This window comes from Sinocyclocheilus grahami, unplaced genomic scaffold (assembly GCF_001515645.1).
Source record: "Sinocyclocheilus grahami isolate Dianchi unplaced genomic scaffold, SAMN03320097.WGS_v1.1 scaffold187.1, whole genome shotgun sequence".
Lineage (NCBI taxonomy): Eukaryota > Metazoa > Chordata > Actinopteri > Cypriniformes > Cyprinidae > Sinocyclocheilus > Sinocyclocheilus grahami.
Window position 1 is genome coordinate 53,279 of NW_015505366.1, and position 17,017 is coordinate 70,295.

The 17,017-nt window shown below is 37.2% G+C and overlaps 1 protein-coding gene across 1 annotated transcript in view; it reads left to right on the plus strand.

Moving 5' to 3' along the window:
• Positions 1–15,787, plus strand: part of LOC107594625 (carboxyl-terminal PDZ ligand of neuronal nitric oxide synthase protein-like) — a gene marked incomplete at its 5' end in the record, with an annotated part of 41,185 nt that extends 25,398 nt beyond the window's left edge. The window contains 4 exons of the mRNA XM_016284745.1: positions 568–733; positions 3,759–4,202; positions 11,015–11,139; positions 14,970–15,787. Coding sequence (XP_016140231.1) covers positions 568–733; positions 3,759–4,202; positions 11,015–11,139; positions 14,970–15,560 — 1,326 coding nt within the window. The remainder of the gene's footprint in view (positions 1–567; positions 734–3,758; positions 4,203–11,014; positions 11,140–14,969) is intronic.
• Between the last annotated feature and the right edge of the window lie 1,230 nt (positions 15,788–17,017).

Sequence of the window (17,017 nt, forward strand, 5' to 3'; positions counted from 1 at the left end):
CTACCTAAATGGGATGACCTTCGTAGTGACACTTTACAAAGTTTGCCATCAATTTTTCATATTCAATATAAATGCATTCAAAATATATTAAATAGAAATGCATAACAAGTTGCAAAATGGGATGCTTATAGTTACAGATCTTTTAGAGATGTTTGACCTTACATGAATATATGAATTCAAGTAGGACTTTGAAATTCTTAGAATAACAATGAAAAAAATATATATTTTCATTTCCTTGAACTCTTGAAGCCAGACAGGATTCCATTGTTTTCAGACATACACTTCCAAAGCTGAATAAAGCCAAATTCTGGAATTAATTATGAAATAATGGCTTAAAAGTTTAATCAAATGAAAAACTAATGATTTTTATTCTTTTACATTTTAAAATGATCTCTTTAAATTTGCATAATGCTTTTGTGGTGAAAAGTAAATTGAGCCAGTTTCAGTTTTTTTGTCTTTTGTAGGGGTGACTTTAGGAAAATACAGCATATGAAATGCTGGAGGTCTCTGTGTTGTTGGTTTGTAGTACATTCTGCTGAAGCACGCAAACTTTGGTTTGTTCCTCAGGTTCATCTGCTGAAGGATCAGCTCTCTGCAGAAGCTGCGGCGAGGATTGAGGCCCAGGCTCGAGTTCACCAGCTGCTGTTGCAGAATAAGGACCTACTGCAGCATATTTCTCTCCTGGTCAAACAGGTTCAGGAACTGGAGCTCAAGCTGACTGGGAATGGCTCTAGTGAGTATGATTCCCTGTGTTCAGCAGAGCTAGGGAGTAGCTTCAAAAACCTGCATTGTTGCAGATTTTAATTGTGCCCTATTTAAAACCCTTAATAATGGAAGAATAAGCACAAACAGTAATAAGTAATCAGTAAAGCATCTTTTCTTGATCTTCTGCATCCATTAAAACATATTTTATTGTTTTATTAGTTGTTAAAAGATAAATGCATTAAATTTGGTATGCAAAAATTTATTTATAGTCAGTGTTGTTAAATTAAGTAGAAAAAGGTCATAATACAATTATTCACATTTCATTTTTAATCTACTGACATCCTCAAGCTGTGCATTTAGTACAATAGTATTATATTTCGGTTGCTTTTCACACTGTATGTTAATTTGAGTGGTACGGGTAGGTTTTCGCGGGAAATTCGAGCATGGCACTGCGTCATTACGTCACGTCTGTAAACATAAAGAAGTTGTCCCGGCTACTAGGCTATCGCATGTGAGGATCCTGCAGGTGGCGGATCGTTTATAGCCTTTTCTCACAGCAGCCAGAATAAGTAAATGTATCATTTTGATGGCGGATTGTAATCCAGAAGGGATTATGTGTTTATGAAACGCATGTGAATGAAATTAAATTATATTCCAGTTATAAAAGTGCTTCTGATTACAGATAGCCTGGGATTACAAAGATTTGTATTTTAAAGAAAACCAGTTCGAAGGGAAGCATAATTAGCTTTTTGGGTTCAAATAATTTCTTGATATGAAATTTGAAGAGTATGACAGTTAGATTAGACTGTGCAGAAATCAAAATCTACATGCTGCTAATACACACTATACTCAGTCACCAATGCTGATGTTGTTAACATTAATCATTTGAGAATAAAGTATAACAATAATAATAATTTGAATGGTTTGATGTGATATGAGCTAAACGATCTTTAGATTTAATCACCATTAGTAGCTAGATTTATGGTAATGCTTTTTTCCTCAGTTGGTCAGAACAAACGTGGCAAACTTGTTACTTGTCCAGATGGCAATATACGGTGAAAATTCTTATTTGGGTCATATATTCCAAGACGTAGGCTAGAATCTGTGATTGTGAAGTACAGTAAATATCCACACCGGTGCGGTGACTGACTGCCACACACTCTTCAGAACATTAGATTCATCCGCGCTGGAGCCGTGCCGACTCACAACCCACGCAAGCGAGATAATTCCGCACACAGCTGCAATTCCAGGTTTTCAAACAGAGATGGCGACAAAGAGGCAAAACTTACGGACTGCAGCTTTAAGTATATAATGTTTAGGGTTTGTTTGTTTGTTTGTTTGTGCAAAAACCTGAATTGTTCTAATTGATCTAATTATAATTTATATGGATAGTTCCTAAATGAATCTCATGAATCTTAATTTAATTAATCCCAATAAGTTAACATGTTATAATTCACAGCCCTAATTTGGACTGATATATTATTATTATTATTAAATTGCTCAATGTTAATGTATTATTCATATAATAATATTAGTAATACTAATATTATTATTTTTAATATTATTATTATTATTTTAAAGAGGTCTAACTATGAAAACATCCTGATAATGATGCTGGTCTTAGATTCTAACTTTCACTTCAGAGTAAAATATGGTGTCATCATTAAAGAGGACGTAAGAAGAGATTTGACAGCCATTTACAGACGCTTTTACAAGGTGACTTTAGTGTGACAGTTGGAATGTGTGACGAGAGCTCTTTATCATGCAGGCTAATGTGAAAGACAGCACATCTTCAGGTGTTGCTGCTCAATTTGAAAGTGTGCTTTAATTAACCCCTGTGGAGTGCCATGATGGGAGAGAAGTTAAAAGGCAAAGTGAAGTTGAATGGGATATAGAGAGAGGTGGAACAGATGGGAGGGTCTGAGTGAAAAGACAAGACTGAAAGAAAGCTGCTGAAACGCATCAGATCTATTCAGAGAGGGCAAGTGAGGATGTGTTGCAAGGGTAGGAGCACTGTTATTAACCTGCTGGAGCAGAAGAAAAGGTTAAAAGTGGAGCAGAACTGACATTGTGAAGCATTATATAATATGAAGGAAGGCAGATGACATCCACAGAGAAAAGAGTGGAAAGGCTGAACCCCAGTTTTATTTTAAATCAGTACAGTACTACGGTACTTTGAAACAATCATTTGCAAAGGTATAAGAGAACCTATAGTAAAACAAAATGTTTAAAACTGAGAATGATGGTTGATACTTTCAGTAGTTAGTGGTCAGCCAGTAACTTACTGTTGACTATGGTTCCATTCGCCAACAGCGAATCAGAAATTTTTAAGAATCCACTCAACAGTGCTTAAAATGCTAGGGGGAAATGCTGGTATCGTCACTTTTGTAAAATTTCAGTAACGATTTGGTACCGACGTCGGTTCTTTTGACAACCCTAGAACAGAACAGTATTGTTTCTGTTGTAATTACTTTCACACTGCGTTACATTTAACCTCCAAACCTTTAGTTGTGCAAAAGTTTTGGTTTGTTTTTACTTTATATATGTTTTTTACATATTATATTATATATTAAATTATCATTTAGACCATAAAAAGTTTCTGAATGTATTATTTTATAACATTTTTAAATGTTATATTATATTTTAAATAATTTTATAATGTCTATGATTATACGCTACCATTCAAAAAATGAAGGTCAATAACTTTTATTCAGCAAGGGTACATTAAATTGACAGTAAAGCCCTTTATAATGTTAAAAGATATAATGCTGTTCTTTTGAAAAAAGTTTTTCACAAAACTATTAAGCAGCACATTTGAGCATCAAATCAGCATATTAGAATGATTTCTGAGAGATCATGTGACACTGAAGACTAGATAAATGTTATATATTTATTTATATGTATTTATTTATTCTTTAGGAGGCCTTGATTCTTTTCAGTTTGCTTAAAGTGAATTTGGAGCATTCAGATGTCAAAATTCATGTAAACCGTTCTCAGACCCTTGAAATGAACCAAGTGTAAAAAGCCCCCTATCTCTTCCTCTCTCTTAACAGTGGGATCTCAAGATAGTCTCCTGGAAATCACCTTCCGTGCCAATGTGCCCCCAGTTCTGTGTGACCCCACCACCCCCAGACCAGAGGACGCCATCCTTCCTCCACTCAACGATGGGACACAGCTATCCCTGCCGCTGGGCAGTCCAATAGGTAGGGACCAGTGCTTGATCAAGTTTGAGTGTTTCCGCTTTCTTCCGGGACCACCCCAACAGGAGGAGGGTCCTGACACGCCATCCCAAGGTGTCTCGCCCTCATCACGGGACGAGCTTCTGGGTAGCCTTGAGCTACTAAAATTCCGCGAGTCGGGAATCACATCCGAGTACGAGTCAAACACAGATGAAAGTGATGAAAGCTGGGGACAGCAGGACGAGAGTACCCTACGTCTGCTCAATGTGCTCAACAAACACAGCCCCTCTGACTGCTTGGAGGATGAAATTGCTGTTTAATGTGATTTTGCGCACTTAGAAAAACACTGCTTGATGCTTTGCTTAAAAGGTTCAAGTCAATCAATGTCAATATTGTCAAACCATCTACTGCTGTTTGTACTGCTAATAATTTTGGGGGACCAAGGTGACTTTAACCCATTTTGTTTGTCACATTTTATGTCATATATTGAAAAGCAAACCGTCCCAAAGCATAGTAAATACTCTTGTCTCCATTTTAAAGTTTAGGGACACACATCAGATGTCAGAATCTTGTATCTCTAATGGAACGTTCACGCACTCAGTGATTTTATCAAAAAAAGGTCACCAAGTGGATACATTGTTGGTTATAATGGCCTTCCCTACTTCTGAACAGTCCAGTATATATACAGTCATGGCCAAAGGTTTTGGCAGTGACATACATTTTGTGTGTTGCAAAGTTTGCTGCTTCAGTATTTGTAGATTATTTTTTCCACATGGTATACTGAAAAACAATGGTAAGCATATCATAAGTTTTAAAGGCTTTTATTGGCAAAACAATATGAGTCAGTATTTACAGTATTGACCCTTGTTCTTCATAACCTCTGCAATTTGCTCTGGCATGCTGGATATTAGCTTCTGGGCCAAATCCTGACTGATGGCGATTATTAGTTCTCGGAATTTATCACAATTTGTGGGCTTCTGCTTGTCCACTCGCCATTTGAGGACTGACCACAGGTTCTCTATGGGATTAAGATCCGGGGAGTTGCCTGGCCACGGATCCAAAATTTCAATGCAATGATCTTCGAGCCACTTCTTTATCACTCTTGCTTTGTGACATGGTGCTCCATCATGCTGGAAAATGCACGGATCATCACCAAATTGCTCATGGATCGTTAGAAGAAGTCTCTCTTACCGGACATTTTGATACCATTCTTTATTCATGGCAGTGTTTTTGGGCAGAATTATGAGAGAGCCCACTCCCTTGGTTGAAAAGCAACCCCACACATGGATGGTCTCAGGATGCTTCACTGTTGGCACAACACAGGACTCATGGTAGCGTTCACCTTTTCTTCTCTGAACAATCGATTTTCCAGATGTCCCAAACAGTCGGAAGGGAGCTTCATCAGAGAAAATAACCAGTCTTCTGCTGTCCAATCCTTGTACTTCCTGCAGAATTTCAGTCTGTCCTTGATGTTTTTCATGGAGAGAAGTGTCTTCTTTGCTGCCCTTCTTGACACCAGGTCGTTGTCCAAAAGTCTTGGCCTCACTGTGCGTGCAGATGCTTTCACACCAACCTGCTGCCATTCCTGAGCAAGCTCTGCACTGCTGGTGACACGATTCCGTAGCTGACTGCTCAGGAGGAGACGGTCCTGGCGCTTGCTGGACACTCTGGGACGTCCTGAAGACTTCTTCACTGCAGTCGAACCTCTCTCCTTGAAGTTCTTGATGATCCGGTAAATGGTTCTTTCAGGTACAATATTCTTTGTAGCAATTTCCTTACATGTGAGGCCATTTTGATGCAAAGCGATGATGGCTGCACGTGTTTCTTAGGAGGTAACCATTGTTAACAAGAACACAATGATTGGAATTGCTTCTTCCCTCCTTTTATAGCAATCAGTCTTCTCTTACAATCCATTTAGTATTATAGGGATTTCACCTGACTAGTACTCATTCACACTTTCACATGTGCTGCTGATATGATTAGTCAATAAATGTTAGCTGGTCATTTTGTGTCAGGATCAAAAAACAGTGAAATTAGTTTTTTTGTGAAACGTAAATTTTTTTGGCCAATGAAGCTTTTAGCAATTATTTAAAATGCATCTGATCACTCTACACAATAATCTAGAAACAATGTAAATGAACACCACAACAGCTTAAAGTTCGCATGAAATCAAAACTGACTTTATTTACTTTACTAGCGCACATTGCTAATCTTGATGTAAATAATGAATCCGTGCAAGTTAATCCGCTGAAAAAAAATTGTTTGTCTTCGTAATCTTTAATCAAAATCTGAACATTTACTTCCGCTCTGGAATGGCATTCCTTTTTTGATGACGTCAGTTTGACGGCTTGGGCAGAATATCCTTAAACACACCCCTCCAACCGTTAGATTGCTATGAGTGAGAGACAGAGAGGAGGAGCGCAAACATAAAACCATGCCCTCTATTCAATATTCCATTTCAGCTGGAAATACGTCACTACACTGAAATAAAGTCGGCAGCAACTTCCGGTTCGCGCAGACTTTAAGTTGCAAACTTTGCAAACTTTGTCACTGCCAAAACTTTTGGCCACGACTGTATATATGTCGTTGCCAACTGCTGTATGTGTTAACACTCTTTTAAAGTCTTCAAGCAATTGCTGCTTATTCACAAACAAGTGGTTGTTTTTAACTGCAAGAAATACAGTACATCTATATGAAGTGAAATGTAGAACAGATTTTATACATTAGCCTGTGATAGTGTATCTATCACATCAGTTGTACAGTTGCGGGTTTGTTTCTGGGCAGTATTAGGCATGTTTGCGCTAATATGCTCAGCCACTTAGATCACCTTTCATCAGAAGTGCTCAGAATGAAGACAATAACCAAGCTATACCTGTTTTAGCATGCACGACAGAACAGATTCTTAATTGAGTGACTGTGGACTGAGGATGCTAAGCTAATTATACCCTAAAGGTAGCGAGGCGTCTAAACCGGTCAGATCTTTACCAACAGGAACCACAATTAGAGTGTCAGAGTTTTCACAAATCACATCCTTTATTCGTTATTATCATACTCAAAAGAGCTTGTTGTGTCTGACTGCTTCACATACTAACTTTTGTACACATTTTGAGTGCTTGCATTTCGGTTTTTTTCTGTGCTTCTAAAAAGTGATATTTTGGTGTCTAAACTGTATCTCTCTGATAAACTACTCTGACTCTTTAACCTCTGTTTATATTTTCCAGTTTTCCCTCTCACTTCCTCTGTTTCTCTCTGTGTGCCCAGTGTCATTTAGAGGCAGACAAGTGCACACAATTAGACTGGTAATAATAGAGTGGTAAGCAAGTCTTCCCACACACAAAGGACATCGAAAGCACTTTCTGTTGTTGGTTTAGTCTTAAACGTCGGTATTTTCCTCCATTTATGCACTAATATCTTTTTTTATTTCGAAATGTAAGAATTTGCCATCTTTAAATCTTCTTCAGGCTTGTAAAAAATCTTCCCACAGATTCTTCGCCGTGTCTCTAATGAGGGATTCATGACCAGTCATGTTGACTGGCAGCAGGTCTGGAGGACAAGACCCAGCTCTGAGCTGTGGTCTAAATCCTCCACAGGGAAACGTGTCATTGTCTGAACACAAGACCAGTATTTTTTTATTTTTTTTCCTGATTTCTCCTCCTTCAAGGACACAGCATGTTTGTATAAGTGCTGTTTGCTAAGGCGCATATTGCTACTACTATTTTACTCAAGTTAGGGATTTTGATTTCAGTTTTTAATTACAGGCTTGAGACCTCAAATCATGCTGCTTTTTGAGGAGAGGTGGCTGTTCCATCTCTCGCCAATAACATGATTTTTGCAAGGTTAACAATAAAATGGGTAAAAAAAAAAAACAATCCATAGAATTACATTGAAGTCATATCATGGCTCCAGTGATATCAAGCATGATTCAAGTTCATAGTTCAGTTATAGTCTTCATCTGTCTAACCATTGAGTAATCAAAATATTTGAAGGATTAAATACATGTTGCCAGTGGCGAAGCGTATACATGCTGGACAAAGCTGATCTACAGTTGCATTTTCTGTCTATTAGTCCAACTTTGCAAAAACTGGTCTGGTATGATTTTCAGTCAGACTAAAACATATACATTATTTTTAGGGGGGGGGGGGAAGCATTATTGCTTTAATCTGACCAAAAATTAAGCTTTAGCGTTAGTTCTGGCAGGTCACGTGAGTCAAGCTTGCATCAGCTGATAAAACAGTATGAAATGAAAATTCATCTATTCTATAAATGCATGTTGTTGATCCTTTGAATGAATTATCCATGTCCATATCCATATAATTTGTTTTAATTTTCTTTGACCTCATAATTTTTCATCAAAATGTCATGATTAAATTAGTGATGTGACATGTGGCCAAGTATGGTGACCCATACTCGGAATTAGTGCTCTGTATTTATCCGATCCAAAGTGCACACACACAGCAGTGAACACACACACACAACGTGAACACACACCCGGAGCAATGGGCAGCCGTGTATTGAAGGGGGGAGAGAGAGCGCTATACATTCACTCCCCCAGCCTACCATCCCTGCCGGTACGAGACTCAAACCCGCAACCTTGGGTTACGAGTCCGACTCTCTAATCATTAGGCCACGACTTTCCCCAGTTGATTAGATCTTCTGACATATCCTAGACCAATGTTTCCCAACCTTTTTTTTAGTCGCGGCACCCTTTGGAAATTAACAAACTTGTGGCACCCTACAAAATTAATTTTGTCACAATATTTGAATTTCTAACTTTGATATGATAATTTGAAAAGTATAGATATTCGGTACAACAGGGAAGAACTGCAGAATATAATGTCATACAGATATTTTTAATATTATTAAAAAAAATTGTCCATCAATGGTGGCAATCAATAGGCTAATTTCTAATGAAGATACCAATTTATATGACATATTTTAATGTAGGCTTTTATACATATGTAAACATTATTTAATTACCATTATATCTAACTATCTCACAAATTTTTGCTCACTCAGTGTTTTTTTTATTTTACAGTGGGGTAATTTTGGTGCGAGATAGATTGATTTCAAACTTTGATTTGAATACAAAATGACAAGTAAGCAGTCAGTAATAAAATAAGAACAAATAAAGAAATTAATAATGATAGCACAAATAAAATAACGACAGGCCTTGTCGTTAAAAGAACTTGCCTTGCCTTGCCTAACAGTAGGGTTGAGATATTTAACTTTTTTCTTTTTTTTTACCAATTATCCAAATAATGTTTAGTCCTAGAAAGCTATTATTATCATCAGAACACGTGAGCATAAAATAGCGGTTAGCAGATCAATAAATGAGAGGGCAGTGTTACCAGAGTTGCCCATATACCACACATCATGTTACACACAGTAGGGCTATTGCAGACAGAAACAATACTGTACTACATCGATGTTTCCTGTCGGCTCAATTTTTGAGTGGACTTTGCTGTTCCGATTCGCATGAACGTTATACGAGTGGAGCGACTGAGCGGAGCGCACACGCATAGAGCGGGATAATACGCAGAGCGTCACACCACGTGAAAGTGAAACCTGAGCAGTGAACTAATTTTCGGCAACCCGAAATTTCGGTGCATCTCTAATTATTGGCGACATCAGAAATGGATATTATATAATAGATGCTTTTTTGAATATTTTAGCAATTTAAAAATATTAAAAAAATATTTTTTTACACGGCACCCCTGCTCTCGACAGACGGCACCCCGGTTGGGAAACACTGTTCTAGACTGCTATAGTCTGCTTAAACTGCCCCTTTCTTTCAGTTGTCTGTTTACAACTGCGCATTCAACCAATCTGCTTCCATTTAATCAACAACCGACTGATAAAGCAAAGTCCCACCCTCCATTTCTTTATTTCTTTTATTTTTTCAATATTCTGTTCACTTGAATGTGTCACAAGCTGAAAAAAAGATCTGTTGCTACTTCTGTTGCATTTTTGAAATTTTGACAGTGGGCTCTTTTAATTAAAAAAAAAAAGTAATTTGCTTAGAACTGCCCTAGCAACTGCATAGCAACTGCATGAAAACCAGTAAAGGAACCCTTTTACACAAGCATATTCTACTAAACTTTTACTTTTACACATTTATTTTACACAAGCATATTCTACTAAAAAGTTTTTATATGATACTGATGCCTGGGGAAGCACAGCTAATTATTTAAAATAAATTTTGTCTTCATTGACCTTGTCCTTGAATCCTGGCCACGTTTTTTTTTTTTTTTTTGGTTACTTTATTTTAAGGTGTCCTTGTTACAGGGTAATTATACATTTAAGTACTGAGTAATATTAATTAACTACATGTACTTTCTATATGGTTAGGTTTAGGATTAGGGTTTGGCTTAGGGTTACTTGCATGTAATTATACATAATTAATTGTTATTATAATAGCAAGTACATGTAACGTGTGTAACAAGGACACCTTTAAATAAAGTGTTACCTTTTTTAAATTATTTTCAGTAATTATTCCACACAAAACAGCCTTTGGTGACACGAATAATAAACCACCAATTATCCCTCCTGTAGGTTACTGCAGGTTTTCAAAGTATATGACTCATTTCAAAGCCATTTAAAATGAGTTCTGTCATTTTTAAGAGCGCTGCGGTGTCACTGTGTGAATGTTCATTCAGTGTGAGAGTCATTCTCAGTGAATGTTCAATGGCATGCACCAAGTTGAACTACTGGACCATTTGAACTAGCTTTTAAAAATGGCTACACAAACTGGCATTACTTCGGCAGCCTTCTCTAAGTTTACACTAGTTAAGTTACACATAAATCCATTGTGAATACAGTTGATTGACTTTCCTACTTAAACTGTGGTTCAGTCGTTCTGCGATTCCAAGAATCGATGGCACGCAAATGGAACCACTTCAGATGACACATGCACGCACAGCTGCTTCAAGAAATAAAAATAACCACTAAAACACGTAGAGCTCACAAAACCAACAAGTGCAGAGAACACCATCTGAATCGCTGTGCAATTTAAAGGATATTCTGGAGCGTCCCAGTCTCATCTTTGCACGCTCAGGGAAACGAGCGGCTGCCGGATTGATCCTTCTCCCTGTGGCGTAATTCAAACTGCATAATATCACATCTCATTTTAGTACGGCTGCCGCTTCTGAGTAAAGCTGTTGGAAACTCAGGTGCCTCTGAATTAGAAGCTGATGCCCGGGCCCACCTGATCGCTCTGGAGGCTTTTGAGAACATTCTTTCTCCTGAAGTTGCCATGGTACTTTAGTTTGAAGTGTTTAGCTCCATCTATTGTAGATACCGTAAACTCGAATTCCATTTCCTTTCAGGATTACAAAATTAGATGACCTAGAAGGATACCCAAGGAGATGTGAATTGTGAAATCCGGGGAACGGTCACCACACTTGACCGGAAAAAAAATCCTTCATATTATAAAGTTAACTCCAATACAATTCAATTGATTTGAACTCCTATATGCCCCACAAGGGTGGAACACCATGAAATTAAAAACTGCCCTTAAAAGAACTAAATTAATTAGCTATATTTCACAGAATGTGCCGTTACGCACCGTGAGTCTAATCAGGTTCTAATGATTTCTTCAATGACACATGACTGTCGATCAAGTATAAAAGCTGTCATTATCTGGAATCACAGTCTACTTGCTACAAATCTCTTTATTTCATCAGTGGTAAACTTCCAGATAGCTGCATTGCATGCATGTTACTGCTTGACATTGATGTGGCGGAACCTTTGATTGATTATTGATCTGAGATTTGAAGTTGAATGAAAATGGGGGCATTGTCTCCTGTTATGTTCACTGTTATTTTTTTCTCTTCAGTAGCAGAACATTGCCATAATAACATCTCCACATCTAGTTTTTGTGTTCAATGCTGCTATTTGGTCTCACCTTAATTGTAACACTGTTCTTATATAGTTTGAGATTATATTATAGTTAGTTATATTATATTTCCTATAAAAATATCATCAATGTCTCAAATAGGAAATGTCTTTTCCAAGAACTTTTAAAATGTGTATTATTTTATTGTAATTATAATTTCTAGAATAATTATTTATAGAATTTTAGAAATTATAATAAAAATATATCAATATCATATCCAATAGGATGTGCTTTTTTGAATTTTATTATAATTTTTAGAATTATATTATAATTTTAAAATGTAATTAAAAATTTTAATTAAAACAATTAAAATTGTTCAAGTTCAAGCTTTTTTTGATGTTTTTTTTAGTGTGCACTAAACTTAACTGGAAATATGGAAATTCATTGGTCAAACAGTGGCAACCCTGTAACCCATGCGGCGCGTACATGTGTGTGTGCTGGACAGTGTTTGGTCCAGAGGTGTTCCTGCTGGGACACATCAGGAGCTCATAAACCAGCCCAGAATAGCAGTGTGTCAGATACCCTCCTAACATTTGCTACTGTGGCGGAGCCTCAGTGAGGTATTTTAAACTGCAGCCACGAGCTACATGATAATGTCCAGCCCTGTGGAGAAGGATCAAAACCAATGATCACTGCGTCACACACAAAATTGGGAGCTGAACATTTGCTGTACATCCTACTACTTTCTCTCTTCCTCACTCAAAATCTAGATTTACAGAACCATACTTGTGATTTTCAGCATAAAATCTGGTCCAGTTTTTACGTGTTTTGGCCAAAAACTACCCACTTAGACAGGACGAGCCTGTCTGAATAACATGTAACCTGACCAGCCATAGATTGCTTTGTTTTTAGTTGCATTTTCAGGACAGATCAATTTGAAATGGATTATACTAGAATAATAGACTGTACAAAAATACTTTTTAAACATGATTTTGCTGAAGATGTTTTGCAGTTAGACAACCTAATTGAGTATTTAAGTTTTGTGGGTGGGCCATGAGTGGCCCGTCTGAGGCTGATACTACTCACAAACATAATAGAATTAGTCTGGGTATTGTAGCTTTAGCAGATGAAGTAACGTGTCAGCCAGTGAAGTGCTTAGTGGTTTGGGCATCAGTTATCTCTTTCAGATGTCAGATGGCCCTATTGGTGTGCTACCGCAGACAATCACGTGAAACCACAGACGAGTAGTTACTTTTCTCCTGCCCATTTCTCTCCAGCACGCATTATAGCAGCATGTTGTCCTAGTTTAAGCTTTTGCTTAATTGATTAATTCAGCCTGATGGTGCACGCAGCAGTGAATGTGAAAACAGGAGAAATGTCTTTGAGCTCTGTTATTATTTGTGAACACCATGAGTTACAGGAAAGATTTGACTGACATCTCTTTGAGAGGGGGGAAAAAAAGCTTTTCATGCAGCCCTACTGCAACTGCATTCATTATCAGCAGCCTTCAAGGGAATATACATGTGTCTGTTTGTGTGAGTCTGTGTGTGTGTGTTGCGTCGAGGGTTTGGCTTAATTGGCTGGAATCTTACCAGTTGTGTAACATCTATTATACACATTCCTTCCAGCTTTTTATTATGCCTGCTCATAAAATTTGTGGAAAATAATGCCTTTATATTCATAATTAGTAGAACTTGCTAAGACCATCATTGAAAGACATTGCTACTTGGAGTTAGTGCTAGAAAGACAAAACATAAGTAGTACTTGTTACCCAAGCTTCACGATTTGTGGAATAATACCTCAAATTGAGGGGCCTGATGAGGAGAGCTGATTTTTTTTTTACCTGGCGGATGTTAAAATGGGTGAAAAAGACCCATAGACTTTATGGCTTTCATCAACATTCATATCTTCAACAGACCAAGTGCAAATTCCACTTTCATAAAATGATAAATTAAATCATGCATTTACAAGAAACCAACTTCTTATCATGTCTAGTAAGGCTATTATTGCACAGATATGTGGCATTATTGAGGGAATTGTGCCGTTATCATGGGATATTTAATATGGAACATTCACTACAAGAAAGTGTCACTAAATGACTGTGAGCAGCTCATGTGACTTGAGAAGGTAATTACATCATTGCATCTACTATTCTTGTCCACTGACCTTTTTCAACATGTTATAATATATTAACATATATATTTTACACTTCCGTTCAGAAGTTTGAGTTTTGAAAGAAGTCTCTTATTCTCACAGAGGCTGTATTTATTTGATCAAAAAATACAGTACAAACAGTAATATTGTGAAATATTAGTACAATTTAAAATAATATTTAATACATATATTTTTTTTAATTTATTTTTGTGATGGCAAATGAGTTTTTAGCAGCCATTACATCAGTCTTAAGTGTCACATGATCCTTTAGAAAAGACTCTAACGTACTGATTTGGTCAAAAAATTGCTACTTATTGTAAAAGTTTTACTGTGACCTAATTGCGTCTCCCGCTGCGCTGATAATGTACCAAGTACTTATGAGTAGTGATATTGAATATTTGATCGCCAACAGATTTACCAAGCTGTCATTCAAACAGTATATATACACATTTAGGGAAAACAGCCTAAGCTGGATATAGGCTACAGCAGTCGGCTTAATTAAATGGCGCAACAGGCAGCTCTCTTTTAACACAGACTTTTAAGAAGGGATGGATGTTTGCTTCAAGTGATAGGCCAGGTAAGTGAAATTATAATATCTTGCTGTATGTATGTCGTTTTCTTTACGTTTTCTGACTAAAAGCAACCAAAAAGCCATTTTAAAGTGGTTAAGCAAATAATAATAATAATAATCGGCAGGGATCCCAGACCAATATAATTAGTGTGCCTCCTCTATTTTAAAACCCATGAGCCGCCACTGGTTTTTGTCACAAAAGGATTCTAAGTGAACTACAAACTTCACAATCCAAAGTTTAAAATTCAAATCAACTTCCCTGCATTGGAAATATGGCAAAGATAATGAGTTGTCCAGCTGTCTTTTGGACCATCTTTTTATCCTGCCTAAAAATGATCCTCTGAATTCAAAAGAAAGGCGTGTTCTGCTGTTTACTTTTTTCCCTTTCCCTGTAGGCTTGATCGGTGCTTTAAAATTTACCTTTAATAAGATTTATTCAAATGAAGTGAATAAATCTTATTGGACCACCATGTGTGAGGAAATTCAGGCCACACATTTGCAATAATCTTTTGTGGTCATTCTATCTTGCGTGATCACATTGTGTCTTTGCTTTTTCTTTCTCTCACACAGTCACATCTCCCTGGATTCTTTCCCTCGGCTAGATCCCCCACCTCCCACTGGCAAAAAGCGTCTCCCACGGGCCCTGAAGACCACCCAGGACATGATGATATCCTCTGACCCCGTGGTAGCCTCCTCAGAATCCTCCTTCATCTCCTCACCTGACAAGATCTCCAAAGATAAAGCTGAGCTTCAGCCTGAAGTGTCCGGCACTGAGAAACCTTCAGAACCCGGCGACCGTGTCGACAGCCAGATGGAGAAGACCAGTTTAGAACTAAATAACAAGCCCACAGCTGTGGTGATGGATGAGAAAAATTCAGAGGATGTCGATCAGTCACAGCTGCTGCTCTCTGTTCCAGATCTCATTCACAAAGACAATCTGGACCCAAAGAAACTGGCCAGCTCAGAAACTAGAATGGCTTCCACTCCGTGTCCAGGGAAAGGGGGCTGCCGCATCGGTGTCACTGAGGGGGAATTGTTGGGGAACGGCACAGTGGATTACCGTACCCTCAACTTGGAGAACGAAGAATCCCACCCTGACCTGCTGTCATTTGAATAACAGGCTTGAGACCCTCAAGCACATTCATTCTCCAGGCTTCCGCAATGACAACAGAGAGGCTTGAATCAGTCATTTAAACTGCTTTCATTCTGCATTTCATATTTTGCCTTTATAGCAAAGTACAACTGATTGTACTTAGTTATTTTGTAGAGATGATAAAAAAAATTACAATCGTTTTTTTTAATCGTAGTACCATAATCAATTGAAAGACTGTATTTTAAAGTATTTGTGGACCTGTATTCAAAAAGCTATTATGAATCAATTTAACAGAAACCAAAGTCAATGCTACACTGCTAAAAAGTTTTTAATGAGTATTTCTTGACTTTTTTCCAGTCAAATATTACAGTAGAACTTCCAGATAAATTTTCTTGAAGCAACACTGCTGCATAAGTTCTCGTTATATCTTAAATATTAGTGAATTTTGTCTTACTGCACTGTTTCATTGTTTTAAGTATAAACAGGACTTATAATGTTACAAATTATTTCTGTTTAATATATAAATGCTGTACTTATGAACTTCAAATCAAAGAATCGAATGTATTCAGAATCAGCATATTAGAATGATTTCTGAAGGTGACAATGAAGACTGGAGTAATGGCTGCTGAAAATTCAGCTTTGCCATCATAGGAATAAATTACATTTTAAACTATATTCAAATAGAAAAGAGTTATTTTAAATTGTAATTTCACAAGATTGCTGTTTTTACTGCTTTTGTTTAAATAAATGCAGCCTTGCTGAGTATGAGACTTCATTCAAAAACAAAATTTATATTATTGAAAGCAAGTCTTATTTATGTAGTGTAAATTTTGTGTGTAAAAATTGCATTTATCTTCTTTGAAGGATTTTTAGACAATTTTACTGGAAGATTAGACAAAAATACTCATTAAGAACACAATTTTTTTTTGCAGTGTTATTGTTATACCTCCAAGGCTGTCTTTGCAGTTTCATAAGTGGGCAGCATTTCGTGTTTTATATGATTTTTTTTTGTTTGTTTCATATCGATTTTACAACCATGACTTTCTAATTTACTACACACTAGTGTGCTGACCACATAATCAGTGACACATGGCCTTGGGTCAGTCTATAAAGCATTATGCACCTAACGGCAGCAGTATGTACTGCTTCCATGTTGTTTTTGACACTGTGACCTCTAGATCAGTGGTTCTCAAATTGGAACTGAGGTGGCGGAGGGGGTACACAAACAAAATTCTGAGTTTTGGCAATCGTTTAGCCTAATTCTTCCCCAACTTAAAGTAACATTAAACATGTAAAACCGAACATGTATTTCTGACAAGCAAAATGCCACTTCTAATGTATAAATAGGAAAATGAGAGTGCCGTAAACGGTCAAATACATGATATTCGATCAGCTTACCTCATCTTTTGCGGTCAAAACTGATTGCATCCACTGATCCACACGAGCAGCGTGCATGCGATAGGATGACCGCTGAATTTGCT